At 33.2% G+C, this 16,680-nt stretch overlaps 1 protein-coding gene across 2 annotated transcripts in view; it reads right to left on the reverse strand.

Annotated features, from left to right (window-relative positions):
* Positions 1–4,732: 4,732 nt before the first annotated feature.
* The window catches only part of LOC106868689 (sideroflexin-2), a 38,856-nt gene continuing 26,908 nt past the window's right edge, over positions 4,733–16,680 (reverse strand). The window contains exons 7-11 of one of the 2 annotated variants that reach the window (XM_014914076.3): positions 16,315–16,375; positions 14,723–14,789; positions 13,212–13,311; positions 11,874–11,921; positions 4,733–8,775 (exon numbers count right to left, since the gene is read on the reverse strand). In XM_014914076.3, coding sequence (XP_014769562.1) covers positions 8,661–8,775; positions 11,874–11,921; positions 13,212–13,311; positions 14,723–14,789; positions 16,315–16,375 — 391 coding nt within the window. In that variant the 3' untranslated portion in view covers positions 4,733–8,660. The remainder of the gene's footprint in view (positions 8,776–11,873; positions 11,922–13,211; positions 13,312–14,722; positions 14,790–16,314; positions 16,376–16,680) is intronic. The other variant, XM_052977756.2, reaches the window with a different exon arrangement.

Genomic DNA, 16,680 nt, shown 5'->3' on the forward strand with positions numbered 1-16,680 from the left:
AGTTAACCTAAGTTAATGAAGTCCTGTAATGATGATTCTCACAGAACATCTAACAGTTTTTCTTTCCATTCCTAGTTCAATTTCATGATAAATTATGCAATGATATAATCTTATAGAGTCACAGAAAATCAACTTCAAAAATTTCTGTTAAACCCTCTTGATACCATAATGTTTGAGACCACTCCTGGTTTCATGATAAAAGCTTCCTAAATTAAACCAATCTGCATAAAAACCTTCCATCAAAATTTCATGGTTATTGCTCACTAAATCAGCTTATAAACAACGAAGTTATTCTAATCACTAATAATGAGGCAAAATTTTGTTGTGTTTAGAAAGTTATCATGCCATTATTATTAACATGCACTGGTTCAGTTCCATTCCTTTATTATTAGCCAATTGGTTAAATATCCAACTAAATAATCAATTGTTTGTTTAGTTTGGTTAAACAGCCTTGGACTAAAAAAAAAGTCACTGAAAAGGTTGTAAGTAATAACAAAAGGAATTTGACAAACAAAAACAAAATAAATGACTTGCTATTAAACCAAATTAACCAAGCATCTGATTAGTTAGTTGGCTATTTAAACAATTGACAAATAATAAAGGAGTGAAATTAAACCAGTGCATATGTTAATAATATTGGCATAATGACTCTCTAACCACAAAAAAATTTGTTTCAACACAAATTTACATAAAGAGTCTTGCAAACCAGATACAAAAACGAAGTTGAGTAGAAAATTTTGCAATATTTTGGTAACTTATTTGCTTTATTTCTCAAGTTACATCAAAGGCAGCTGAGCATTCAAAGTAGAGGCCATCATGTTGCACCATCTAAAGCCACCTTTCTGCCAGTTCTTTGATCCCATGCTGATACTAGTTCTTGTCCTTCGAGACAAAGAACTCCTTCACTAAAGCTTCCATGTCCTCTTGGTTGATGAAGTTTCATGAGTGCAGGAAGTAAGCCATGGTTCAAAACAAGTAATAATCAGTGGGAGTCACGTCCACACTATATGCTGGATATGGCATCAGTTTGATTCCTGCAAGTTCCTGAAGTTTATTCTGGGTTGTTCAAGCAGTATAAGGTCAAGCATTGTCTTGCTTTAGAAGAGTTCACTTTCTGTTAACAATTGCAACACAATGGCATTCATCCATGAGATACCAAGCTTACCTGATATTCTCCAAGTGCTATTTACCAGATTTACCTAAGGCTTGGAGCACAGGCTCAAAATCCATGGTTTTAGGCCTACCTGATCATTGAAGTTCTTGCAACCTGAGCAAATTTTCTTGAACCATCTGGTTACTGTACCATGATCAACAGCACTTTCACCTTTCACACAACAAATGTTTTTGATTGCTTCTGCAGCGTTATGGCTTTGTTCAAACTCATAAAGCATAAGTCCCCAAATTAGTCTATGTTGCATATTCGTTTGTATGGATTCTAAATCACTTACAGAATGAAGCAATGCACAATGTGTCAGCGCACCAACTACCATGATACTACCAACCTCAGTGGGTACTTTCCACAGCTTGAATTGCTTTGATTACATGATATACATACTACAAACTAAAATGTTTGCAAATATTGCAAAACTTTTGACTTGTCTCAATGAATTCTTCATTATTTTCAAATTTGTGAGCATGACAATGTATTTCAACTGAAATATGGTAACAAAAGGGTTAAAGGTGTTATTAATCATATTTTAAGCTGTTTGCTTTGATGGAAAACTTTATACATCATCATCGTTTAACATTCATCTTCCATTCTTTAAATGGAGAAATTTAGGATATTTGCAACATACAGGTAGAAAATCTACCCAAGGCTATTGTGTCTGTTATAAATTGATTAAAATGAGATGTAGATCTATCTCTAAAGTAGGTTTGAAAGCCAGTATCCAAAAGTTCTTTTATGATGTTTTGGAACCTATTTTCTTTAAATTCGTCAACTGAGAGTCAAAGAGACTAAAATGCAAAAGGTGACCTCAACAGTGTCAGTAGCAAGAAAAAAAGCTCCCAGTACACAATGTAAAGTGGTTGGCATTAGGAAGGGCATCTAAAGCAGACACTGGAGCATAATGTAGTCTTTTGACTCATTGGATCTTTGTCAAACCATCCAACCCATGCCAGCATAGTAAATGGACATTAAATGATGATGATAATGAAACACTACTCTATTGAATCTTTAGTAAGACATCAGAGTACTGAACATATCAAGCTAATTTATAGTTATAGCATTCTGTTTTTCATGTCAAAACAACAAAACGTAACAGTTAAATTAGTGAAGGAAACTGAAATTCACAGAAAGGCAAAGTTAATCTGATGAAAGAGAAGACAGACTACTTCATAATTTTCATATTTATTTCTCTAAAATGTATAACAAAGATATATTATAAATCAAAACATGCATATATATATATAAATATATGCATGTATATATACGCATATATATATATATATATATATATATATATATATATATACGCATATATATATATATATATATATATATATATACGCATATATATATATATATATATATATATATATATACGCATATATATATATATATATATACGCATATATATATATATATATATATATATATATATATATATATATGCATATATATATGCATATGCATATATATATGCATATATATATATATATATATATATAGATATGCATATATATATGCATATGCATATATGTGTATATATATATATATATATATATATATATATATACATATATGCATATGCATATATATATATATATACACACACACACACACATATATATATATATATATATATATATATATATACACACATTTTTATATAGATTGTAAATAGCAATTTTAATCTCAAACAACATTGACAATTAAGAGATAATCACAAAAATGAGACAAAGAATTTTTTCTGTAGCTTCAGATTTATTTGGAGTGAAAGTGGAAGAGGAGGGATTCATTCTGAATGGTGTTAGTAAATAACACAAAATAACATTGGAATTGATAACAAAACGGTGAATAAGCAGTTACTTCAAACAATTTGATAGACTGGTGTCTTAACAGATGGAAAAAGCTAAAGTAAACTTCAGTACACTTTCCTACAGTGATCATGGAAATAATAATAATAATAATAATAATAATAATAATAATAATAATAATAATGATGATGATGATGGTTTCAAATTTTGCCACAAGGGCAGCAATTTGGGGGGAAGGGATGAGTTGATTACATCAACCCCAGTGTTTAACTGTGCTTATTTTATCAACTTTGAAAGGATGAAAGGCAATTAATAATAATAATAATCCTTTCTGCTATAACTGGTACTTGTTTTATCGACCCTAAAAGAATGAAAGGCAAAGTTGACCCTGGTGAAATTTGAACTCAGAACATAAAGATGAATGAAATGCCACTAAGCATTTTGCCCAGGGTGTTAATATTTCTGCCTTGATAATAAATGGTAGATTTCAAGTTGATTACATTGACCCCAGTGCTCAACTGGTACTTATTTCATCAACTGACCTCAGCAGAATTTGAACTCAGAATGTAAGGATGGACAAAATAATAATGATAATTGTTTCAAATTTTGGCATAAGACCAGCAAGTTCAGAAAAGGGAGTGCATCGATTACATCAACTCCAGTATTCAACTGGTATTTATTTTATCAACTCCGAGAGGAGAAAAAGTAAAGTTGACCTCAGCGGAATTTGAACTCAGAACGTAAAGATGGACAAAATAACAATAATAATAATGATGAGGATGATTATTTAGTAAATAATATGTAATAGCTGCAACAAATTTTCCTGAATTATGATGATACTGTTTGATAGCTGCCTTATGATTTTGGAATCATCTGGATATACTAAAAATAAAGTACATCTTGATACACACTGTTGTCTAATGTGTGTGTGTGTGTGTGTGTGTGTGTGTGTGTGTGTAGACAACAGTGTCTCACCTGAAGTTGTCATGATTATAATTTTCATTAAAAAAATCAAGTCCTTCAACTTATGTTCCTTAGAAAAATAAGAATCTGAATACTTCTTTAAAATTAGATGTAAAATTTGTTTTTATAAAAATCATTTTAAAAAGAAATGGATTTTCACAAAGTCAGTCATGATTATAATGCTGATACAATATGCAATGATATTTCTCATAAAATAGTTCTTATGGTGAACATGAACCGAATATATTAAATTTAGAAAAGCCTATGTTTTGTTTTACAGTTTTCTTTTACCTAGCATATTTCCCTCCTCGGATCAAAATTACTACGAGAATAATTTGTATGGGTGTTAATCATTGAATAAATTCTTTTTATGAAAAAAAGAAAAAAATCAATAAAATTGTCACTGAATTTTAGCTTCTTAACAACATTAAAAAAATAATAACAGCAATTGTACATCAAACGGGTTTATAGGGATGTTTTGTAGAAACACAATCTCACATTTCCATAGCTGCCTTATGATTTGGAGTAAATTGGATATGTTAGAAAATACATTCTCATTAAGACTACAATTGTATATATATATATATATATATATATATATACACACATACAGAACATAGAGTTTTTCACAAATCTTATAGCTCAAGACAATCTTAAAAATATTTGTACCATAAAATTACTAAAATCAGGAATCAGTATTCAAGGAAGTTTGCTAAAATATTACAATGATTTAATTCTACCTTTTTTTTTTTTTTTCTTTTGAACAAACTTTGAACATACAATGTGAATATGAATAAACTGGAATTTATTTTAATTAAATCTATTCAGGCATATTTTTATGTATTCAACAAGCACTAAACTTCTATATGAACAGTATTTCCAAATATTAGTCAATATCTGTCAATTACAATATTTTTCTCATGTTTTAATTTACACTTATATTCATTTCAAACCAAATAACAATTATGATAGTACAGGTGGATGGTATAAATAATATATAAGAGAAAACAACTTTGATAAATAATGATGCTGTACAACCAATAACAGAGATGCTGTATTTAATGAACCAAACAGAAGAATTTTAAAAAAATAAACAAATTGACAGGTCCACTAGGCTATGGTGTTAGAAAATGCCCTGTGAGTTAGCAATAATTGAAGTATATTGACAGTTACTAGATAGTGACTTTTCCTGAATAAAGCATTGAAAATAGACTTCTTGGGTCAATTTTCTAGAGGTTAATTCAAGTGACTCCTCTGTAAAAAATTGACCTTATGCTTTGTTATAACAATACAGTAATGGAATTTTGATAATTTCTATGACATGATTTCTTAGTCTGTAAGACAAGACACTCATAAAGACTGTCTCACAGATATTAACAAAAGATCCAGAAACCATTAGCTTAGCAATTTCTTTTTGTGTAGTTATTTTATATGCTTCCAAACTAAATTTGGTGGTTTGGCAAGTTATTTATGGCAACAGAACAACTCTCTACTCTCTTCCATTGACAATTGTTGAAGTTAGAGCCAATACATAAAATTACAATAAATTCAGTGTTTAATATAACCATCCTGTTAATTGGAAGTGGTAAGCTTTTGCTAAAAAAGTGCTTTAGTAAATATTTGTAAAAGTTTTTTTGTTTGTTTCATATTACAATTATTTCAGAAATGGCACAGGATTTTAATAACACAGCTACACAAGTTGTTGATGGTTATTTTACTCTCATTAGTACTAAGCTCTGTATTGGAAAACACTTAACTCACAATGCCCCATTCTCCTGGAATACACAAGTGGTTGGTGATTAGTATATCTTCATTAATGCTAAGCTGCACATCCTGGCAAACACTTAACTCTTGATATCCCAATGCCTCTTTTTATAAAATAAGCATTATTGGAAAGAACAGCCCACTGCTGAAGAGTGTGACATTAGCAGAATTCAAGTCCTCTCATAACATACAGGCAAATAAATAAATATCTCCTGAAGAAATCACTCAACCATGAGTGACAACAGTGCAAATCTGAAGATGTCACTCAGTGAATCTTTACTGCTGTACTAACTAGTGCCAGAGGTATCAAAGAGTTTAGGAGTAAAAAAATATTGCTTTTTTCCATCCATAGAATTACCTCATATTTCATTAAAAAAAAATATAGCTGCATTGTGTATCTCTCTTAGAGAAAACAACTGAGAGAAACACAAACAAAAACTATGCTGTTTTTTCTTAAAAGAAATAAGAAATTTCTAAGGATTACCAATCTTGTTAATTTTGAAGACTAATCAGCAGCAACAAGAGGATTGATCTTCTGTTGCTAATATTGATTGCATGATTGCCTGCAAATTTAACATTTTTTTATGATACTAGAAAACAACTGGTTTCTAGCAGATCTCTAAGAAATGATCTCTCGAGAAAGTATCGTTTTCTCTTCTTGATTTAACAATTCATTCATTCAGTAGCCTTATATGATTATGTATAAACATTAACTGTGATATTAAGTTTCAATCTCAAGGCTCATTCAAACTATCTGTTTGAATAAGCTTCAAAAGCTGCAACTTGAAGTCACAGCCAACCCTTACATAATACATCAAGTCCTTTCATTAGTAAATGTTTGCTGTTATGTGTGCAATTTTACATTGTTTTCACATAGTTGGGATGGTTTTTAATGAAGCAAATGTTTTCTAACAGCAGGATACTCTTTCCACCACTAACAACTTATATGTAATGTAAAGTGGAATTTGTTTTCACCAGTGAAGCAAACAAGAAGAATCAGAATTATGTCCCCTACATGAAAGTACAACACAATGGCTTATTGAGTTTAATTCTTAGTATTGCTTGCATTCATGTTCTGCTCAGAAAACATTGTTAGCTCTACACAAAAGCTTGGATTTTTACATTGTTACAAGGACATCATTGGCCACTAAATGCTTATAAAGCAATTACTCAGAACACCATAAATGACACCTGAGTAAAAAAAAAAAAAATTCAGCTGTGAGTGACAACTGTAAATCTGAAGTTGTCACTAAGTGAATCTTTACAACTAAACAGTGTGAACCTCAAAACATCTTTCAATGAGGAAATAACTTTCAATAGCAATCCTCTCATTTCATTCTTTGTTTCTGCCACTCTCATTAACCCTTTAGAATTTCAACTAGCTATATCTGGCCCAAAATGTTCAAACTGGCCAAACCCAGCCTATCACACCTACTCTGTAATGTCATTTTAGAAATAAACAATCACATCATCAAAGTCTCAAAGCTACGAAATAATGATTTATTTGAAACAATGTGAATAAATATCTCATTTGACAGAGTAAAATGGATACTGAAGGCTGAATCTAGTTAATTCTTAGCTAGAGACAAGACCATTTTGTTAAGGAAGTGTCATAGGTGGTTAAATGTCTAAGTGTTCGAAATGAGTTATTACTATGATTATATCATAATGAAATTATTGTACATAGCGCTCAGGTGCACTACAACTCATCAAAGGTGCATGTATAGTACACAGAATTATGTACAAAAGTCAGGAAAGTGAACAGTGTATGAATCATGATATACATGTGTGCATGCATATGGAGTGGGGGATATCAGGTGTAGTATCGGCGAATTTCAGGAAGCATGGAAGTTTAAAGGATGCAATGTCTTGGTAACTAACCACTGATGCAGGTAGTTTGTTCCATGCTTCAGCAACTATGAGTGTGAAAAAATGTTTCAGAAAGTCATGGGAGCTGTGCTGTTTTCTGACTTTGTAGGTAGGCCCATGTGTGTTAGACACATGGAGCTCAAAAAAGTGCTCAAGTTGGTTCTTGGCACAGTGATTAATAATTTTGTGGGCGTTTAACAAGTCAGTTGCCAGATGTCGGAGCTTCAGGGAAGCAAGGCATTCAGATGAAGTTCATGAATTTTCTCATCTTTAAAGAAGAAACGTTTGTAATAGTTACATCTATACTACAATTCAACCAGTTTGATCTCTAATCATCATCAGGTTTCTTATTCCTACATATACAAACAGCACTTGACTAGATGTGCATTGAAAACACTTATTCTAAACTTAACAGTGATATAACACTCTTATTCATTAGGTTTCACATGCATTCTTCATATTCTGATGAAGCAAGGAATTCTAACTTTAGCACAAAGCAATACATTTTGGGGAGGATACTTCATTTTATTGATCCCTATTCTACAGGGTGTCCACAAATTCTGGGTACATGGGGATTAACACATACTTTAAGAAATTATTATTTCTTATATTTAATTGTTTATGTTATGATTTTATTTACTCCATAATTGATTGTTCCCCAATGGCACCAAAATGCGTGACCTTGTGCCTGTGTTAGAAATCAGTACCTAGCCTGAGAAGATGCTATCTACTTGTGACCTCTGTAGACTGGTCGAGTTCAGTTTCACCTTCTTGACATTGATATCTGTAAGGAAACTAAGATTAGGGAGGAAGTTACAGAGGGTTGAAGTTTTAGGCATCAAAGATTCATATAAAAACACTATATGTATAATATTAATTACATAATATAATTATTATTTAATTACTGATTTAATATTAATCTAAACTATGCCATACTAATGCATGACACAAATACCTAAACAATCAATATACATATTAACTATACCATTTACTTTCTATTATATTTTTTCTTCCTATAAATTTATATATATACAAGGTATTGATTAAATTATTCAATGGCAGTTACAGCTGGAATTTTCAATAATTTAAAGGCCTTTGTTGAAGTACACTCTCTCAGGAATGTTGTTGGCACCATATTTCTCTTTCAGTTCTTCAAGATTTTTCTTGTCAAGTAGAGACAACTTAGAAGTGTGTATAGAACTATAAAAATGAAATTGTTTTTATGTAAGATTATTATAAAAGCGAAACAAACAATTAAAACAATAAAAACTGCTATAAAAACAATCAAACATTATAAAATAGTTATAAAATCATTATGAAATTATCAAATGCCATTCACAAAACTATCAAATAATTAAAAATTTAAATTTTATTTATCATTAGAAATACATTTATGTATTTATTTTGCAAGATTCTTGATGTGAAAATATGTGATGTAACTTAAGGATAGTCATCTTTTGCGGAAGATGACCATCCCTAAGTATAACAATATTAGAAATACAATTTCCAGAAAACTATCAGTAACACACAATCACATAAACAAGATTCTAATATAATCTTCCTCTCTCACACATATACACAAATACCCACACACCCATTTACTGAATCACCTCTATCTCCATCTCTATCTATCAGACACTCTCCTTTCACACTTTTACAATCTTACCTACCCATCCAGCCTGTCCAGTCCTCTGGGTCATTTCTCTAATGTTCACTTTCCTGTAACTTAAGGGTACACCATGTCACATTTGCACCTTCTCTCCTTTTCTATGTAGGGTAACCATGTATCTCAACTGCAAGACATGTTTCTATCCTTCTTTCATTCTCTAGCTTTTCATCACTTGGCATAAAGCCACCTCCCTCAAAACTACACCCACTCAGATAAGGGATCTTGTCTTGTGAATTACTCAGTGACCTCACTTACACCAGCCCCACACAAAATAGCACCCAGTACACTCTGCAAAGTGCTTGATGTTAGGAAGGGCGACCGGCCAAAGAAACCATACCAAAGCTGACATTGGAGTTTGGTGCAGTCCTCTAGCTCAACAGCCCCTGTCAAACCATCCAACACATGCCAGCATAGAAGATGGACATTAAACAACAATGATGATATATGGTTGGCGTTAGGAAGGGCATCCAGCTGTAGAAACTCTGCCAAATCAGATTGGAGCCTGGTGTAGCCATCTGGTTTCACAAGTCCTCAGTCAAATCGTCCAACCCATGCTAGCATGGAAAGCTGACGTTAAACGACGATGATGATGATGATGATGATGATATATATATATATATATATATATATATATATATATATATCTCATTGTTGTTTAATGTCCATAAATATATTCAAGTAAAGTCATATTTAGCACCTCAAGTGTATTTGGACATGGTAAGACCTTTCAATGTGGGGATTATTCCATGAAAATATTCTCCCCTAAACCATGTGGGAAAACATGTTTTGGGCTGTGGATGATGTCATTGGATTGTAGAATGCATGAGTTTCTGTGTTGTCCTGCTTCATCAGTTATCGAAACTATATCTGTCAACCACAGCCTGAATAAGGAAGAATTTATTCCAAATAAAGTAGCAATATTCTATTGCTGATTTCAGTAGTTGGACTGTAACCATATTGGAGCAAACCATCAGAGGTTATAGTTAATTATATTGATCCTGGTACTCATTTTAACGATCACTATTTATTGTATGACTACATTTTGTCTTGAGTTACATCCTTTCTTACAGTTACCTACACTTAAGAAAAAAAAAATATACACTTATATGTTTACATATATATGTATATGCAAATACTTGCACACTATATATATATATATATATATATATATATATATATATATATATATATATATGTAAATACATGCACACTATACACACATACAAATATATATGTGTGTGTGTGTGTGTATATATATACATATACACATATATATACATACACACATGTACATGTACGTGTGCATGCACACACAGATTATAGGTGTCAAATCAGTATTCTAACAGCTTCGATAGAGTACATTGTATTCAGAGTTCAAATCTTGTCCAAGTCAACTCTGCCCTTCACCTTTTCAGGGTTGATAAATAAAATATCACTCCAGTAATGTATTCGATTTTTTTGTTTTTCCTTGTCTCTATCTTCACTCAATCTTTCTTCCTCTTTCTCCCTAGAAGAAATCAGCTATGATCGGGCCTGGAGAAGGATGGACTCTATCTGATTTAAATGTCCAAGACATTCCATATGTCACAATAGCATCCCAGTAACTGCATCAGGAACTTGAGAGCACAATGACAAATTGGATAATACACTGTCTGGTAAAAAGACTGGCTGGTCAAGGTTGGAATGCCCTTGATAATAGGTCAACTTAATCAGAGTAGACCTATGGCTAATCTATAACAGCAGTGCCGTCCACAAGCTGATAAAGAGCCTCTAAGCATTGGTTCGATCAGATAGTAATAGCAGCCAAATCTACTATAAATCAAGCCCTACTTTTGTAATCCTTTAGCATTTAATCTGGCCATATCAGGTCCAAGTATTCTACTTATTTTATGCTGATCACAGTCGAATCTGGCCTCTCACACTTACCCTACAATGTCATTCTGAAAATATACAATCACATCATTGAAATTTCAAAACTACAAGATAATACGTGATTAACTGAAAACAATGTGAATAAATAAGCATTACATTTGATAGAGTAATCTGAATGTTAAAGGGTTAAGAAAGAACACATTGGATAATGTAGCCCTAGATGGGATGGTCACGACTGGAATATCTTTGATTATAGATTTGTTCAATCAGGCCTGACCTGGACTAAATAACAACAACACTATAACTTGTACCTTGTTATTTTTAATTGTATTTGTTAGCACTCCGTCGCTTATGATGTCAAGGGTTCCAGTCGATCCGATCAATGGAACAGCCTGCTCGTGAAATTAACGTGCAAGTGGCTGAGCACTCCACAGACACGTGTACCCTTAACGTAGTTCTCGGGGATATTCAGCATGACACAGTGTGACAAGGCTGACCCTTTGAATTACAGGTACAAGAGAAACAAGAAGAAAGAGTGAGAGAAAGTTGTGGTGAAGGAGTACAGCAGGGTTCGCCACCATCCCCTGCCGGAGCCTCGTAGAGCTTTAGGTGTTTTCGCTCAATAAACACTCACAACACCCGGTCTGGGAATCGAAACCGCAATCCTATGACCGCGAGTCCGCTGCCCTAACCACTGGGCCATTGCACCTCCACTATTTTTAATAGTTAACCAATTACAAAAATATAAATGTCTTACCATCTCTGGGGAAAGAGTGCACAGGCTGTTGGTGTCATCACCAGTAATCTACAATGGAAACATTTTCAAACAATAATGATTTATTACAATAAGCATATATTCTTAAAAAACATTTTTTTCTAAGTGAAGGAAGGGTGTAGGCATGGCTGTGTGGTAAGAAGCTTGCTTACCAACATGGTCCAGGGTTCAGTCCCATAGCGTGGCACTTTGGGAAAGTGTCTTCCACTATAGCCTCGGGCTGACCAAAGCCTTGTAAGTAGATTTGGTAGACGGAAACTGAAAGAAGCCCGTCGTATACATCTATATATATTGTATATATTTATGTGTATGTGTCTTTGTTTTTCCGCCTACCATCAGTTGACAACCAATGTTGGTGTGTTTATGTCCCTGTAGCTTAGTAGTCCAGCTAAAGAGACCGATAGAATAAGTACCAGGCTTACAAAGAATAAGTCCTGGGGTTGAATTCTCTGACTAAAACCCTTTAAGGCAGTGCCCCAGCATGGCTGCGGTCAAATGACAGAAACATGTAAAAGAATAAAAGAATAAAAAGGGATGAGATACTGAGATGTTCAAAATTTTCCCAAGGGTACATACATGTGTGTGTGTGTGTATGTGCGTGTGTGTGTATGTGTGTGTGTGTGTCTGTGTGTGTGTGTATGTGTGTGTGTGTGTATGTGTGTGTGTGTGCATATGATAAGCGCCATGCACAAAACTCTGGGCCTTTGAGTCACTTTATAACTTCCATTAATAAAATATATATATATATACACCCATATTTTGAATTCTATTTACCCTGTTTGTACTATCAAACCTCTGGGTGCGTGTGTGTGTGAGTCTGCATGTGTATGTGTGTATGAGTGTGAGTGAGTGTATGTACATGCATGCTTACATACATCACATCTCACAAATACAATCTATATGTGGAACATTAAAACTATGCAAGACTTTTCTCAGGTTTAAAATGTGACATTGTTTTTGTTATTTACATTCCAAGATGGAGTTTTGTATCTTTGTTAGAAACCAGCTCCTTCTTCAGAGGAAGAATTTAAATGGTTAAATACACAACACAACCACACACACACACACGCACACACACACACACACACGCACACACACACATACACCTGGTCCCTTCAAACAATAAAAGAAGATATATTCTTTGTTGTAAACTGGTAAACTTGGGATTGGAAATTACAATATTCTTCATTTCTTCTTTTTAGTAAAATGAATTTTTTTATAAAGAATTTTGAGAGATTCTGGAAGGAAAACTAACTAAATTTTCTATACAGCAAAAAAATTTTTAAAAAGTAATGAAGAATTTACAAAAGAATTCCTTACAAGGCTCCAGAAGCCAAGACTTGGAGTGGAGCATTGAGTATTTTGAAACGCTGCATCCAACGGTATTTTTCCAGATGTTGGAATATTACTGGTAGGAGAACTGGAATAAAGTAAAAAGAGAAATATATTTTATCACAGGTTGAGTGCTTCAGCAAATTTATGCTATTAAACTAGGTTACTATAAAGTAACTAATCTGTTGTTTTCATTTAAGCAAACCTATGATCAAAAGCATTCAAGCTGTGACTATTCCATCATTTCTTTTTTAAATATTGTATATCTAGGATTACATGATCGAATGCCTTGTCACCACTGCTACCCCTGACATGCCTGTGCACCCTTTCCTCTTAATGCTTCTTTTACTGTTCACTTTTCTAACTATGCATGTACTTTTGGCTTTCATTGCTGTCCTTTTTTTACTGTTTAATTAGTATTGATCTGGAGCCAAACAACAACATTCATGCAATCTTGTGCACATCTTTGTATATGTATAAATATTTCTATCTACATTGATTTAGCAGACACATGAATGTTTATGTTTCACGAGGAAGTCTAATAAGTGTGAAACATATCCAGAGTTGTAACAATATCAACCACAAACTAGACTCTCCTTTCCTTCGCCATGTTACTTATTTTAGCTAGTTACTAATTTGGTAACAGGTACAATATAAATGTCAGGAAAAGAAAAAGTAATGAAGTCTGTTGAGATTTATATTAGTGCTTATGTATTGGCATAACCCCTCAGCCAAAAAGGAATTTTTATGCCTATTTTGAGTTGTCATCCTTGAAATCTGCATTGAGTAAAGTTAATGGGCCAAAAATTATCAATGTCATCCCCCTTATTTTGCCCCTTTCTCAGCAGTGCTACTGCTCTTCAGTTCACAGAACTGGAAAACTTCTGTGCTGCTGATAGTTGCAGTAGATATATGCCAAAAAAAGTGCCAACAAGTTTGGCATATACCACTTAAAAACTAGTTAATTAACACATGTTTTTGTCATGAATATGCAGTAGTATAGATGTCAGCCTATATATCACTGACTCTTCAACAGATAGACCAGTATCATACTAACTTTATCATTTGTAATTTTCAGTAACCTTAGGATTCATGAATGTTGATTTCAAATTTTGGTACAAGGCTAGCAATTTCGGGGGAAGGGTAAGTCAGTTACATCAACTCCAGTACTCAGCTGGTATTTATTTTATTGACCTTGAAAGGATGAAAGGCAAAGTCAACCTCGGCGGAATCTGAAATCAGAATGAAAAGACGGACGAAATACCACTAAGTATTTTGCCCAGCATGCTAACGATTTTACCAGCTTTCCTCCTTAAAGAATCCATGAATATTATTATTCCACATTAGATGGGCTTTAATACATTCTGATATATATATATATATATATATATATATATATATATATATATATTTTTTTTTAAAGTTAATATCCGGTGAATTATGAAGGAACTTCACTAAAGAACTTCTGTTCTGTGTTTATCTGTGAAACTAATACTTACGCATTGATGGGGCAGCCATTATAATTCTTGAGAATACCACTTGACTAATTCCTTTGACAGCAGCATACTGGTAATAAGGAGAAAAAATGATTAATTTTATAACAGATACAAAATAAATGTCAGGAAAAGAAAAAGTAATGAAGTCTGTTGAGATATATATTAGTGCTTATGTATTGGCATAACCCCTCAGCCAAATAGAAAGCCTGTATGAGTCACACAACTTGCTAGAAATGATAGTAATGTCCCTCTGAAATCACAATTTATTGTCTTAAAAAAGAAAGAAGAAATTAGACAATGTAAATTAAAGATATGAAGAAAATGGGATGGTCATATATGGAATACTTTTGATCTGGGCATAAATAACAACACCCTGAAAGGGTTAAGCTGAAGTTGACATCTGCACTGAACTTTATCAGTGTTTAATAAATTTCTTTCTCTCTACCCCTTTCAACCCCTCTCTCTATCTCCCTCTTTTTCTCTCTCAAGTCCTTTATTCTTTACTTGTTTCAGTCACTAGACTGCAGCCATGCTTGGGCATCACTGAAGGGTTTAATCAAACAAACTGACCCCAGCCTGGTACTCATTCTATTGATCTCTTTTCACAAGACCATTAAGTTACAGGAACCTAAACAAATCAACACTGGTTATTAAGCAGTGGGAGTGGGACAAACACAAAGATGTACATACACACATACATCTCTTCTACACTCTCCCTCAATCTCTTGCTCTCTCCCTCTGACTGGGTAACCATATATCTCCTCTACAGCAAGACACCTGTTTCTGTCCCTCTATCACACCTGGCACAAGGCCAGCTCCTCCAATGCACCTCGCCTCTCAAACGATCTTTGTCTTGTGAATAACTTGGTGACCCCCACCTGTGCTAGTGCCACATAAAAAGCATCCAGTCCACACTGTAAAGTAGTTGGTAGTTGGAAGGGCATTCAGCTGTAAAAAATCATACCTAAACAGGCCCTGCCAGTGCTGGTGCTATGTAAAAAGCACTGTCCACTCTGTAAGGTGGTTGGTGTTAGGAAAAGCATCCAGCCATAAAAACCATGCCAAAATAGACATTGAAGCCTAGTGCAGTCTTTTGGTATGTGTTGAAGGAGTCAACACATATATGCGCATGTGTTGAAGGAGTCAACATATATTCTTTCCAAGCCAAATCTTAAATGTTAAATTTTAGATTTAAATTTCAATCGACCTAAAGAAAATGTGTTTTTTCATGATGTAATTGATTTGTTCATTAATAAAAAATGCATCTGAAACAGCTGTAGTGAACCTCATTTCAAGGTGGTTCGTTTCCAGTTTTCTGTGAAAAACTTGTCTAGCCATGGAGAAATATTACCTTGCTTGGAAACAGGTGAGAGCTAACAACAGAAAGATGATCCAGCTGTAGAAAATCTGCCTCAACAAATTTCATCTGACCCATGTAAGTATGGAAAAGTGGATGTTAAATGATGATGATGATTATAATTATTATACATACTGATATCTTAATGTAAACCTATTTCAAATGTATATATTAATATAAAACATGATGCTAATGATTTGCCATACAATATTAAATTCAGTAATCATTGCCTAATTACCTTTGATGTTGTCACAGGATTCTTATTTTCATCATACACAATGATTCCATCAAGAAATTCACTAGAAAGAGAAATATGTATAGAATTAGAATTTGTCATAACTAGAACTGAAGTGTGCAACTTGCACAGATGCCATCTTTAACACACACATTCACTCATAATTTACACTAATTATGTCAGTTAAACCAACAAGGAAGACTCTCAGTAGTTACTCAGCCTACTAGAAATAACATTCAAATCACCCTATCATCTGAACAAAGGAAAGAGCATATGAGGTAATGTAATTATAGATACAATAAGGACAACATAGGACAAGATTGAAATATATTTCATCAAAGGTCTGCTTGATCAGCAATGACTTAGGAC

This window comes from Octopus bimaculoides, chromosome 2, assembly GCF_046866305.1.
Source record: "Octopus bimaculoides isolate indiv1 chromosome 2, ASM4686630v1, whole genome shotgun sequence".
In the NCBI taxonomy this organism is placed as follows: Eukaryota; Metazoa; Mollusca; class Cephalopoda; order Octopoda; family Octopodidae; genus Octopus; species Octopus bimaculoides.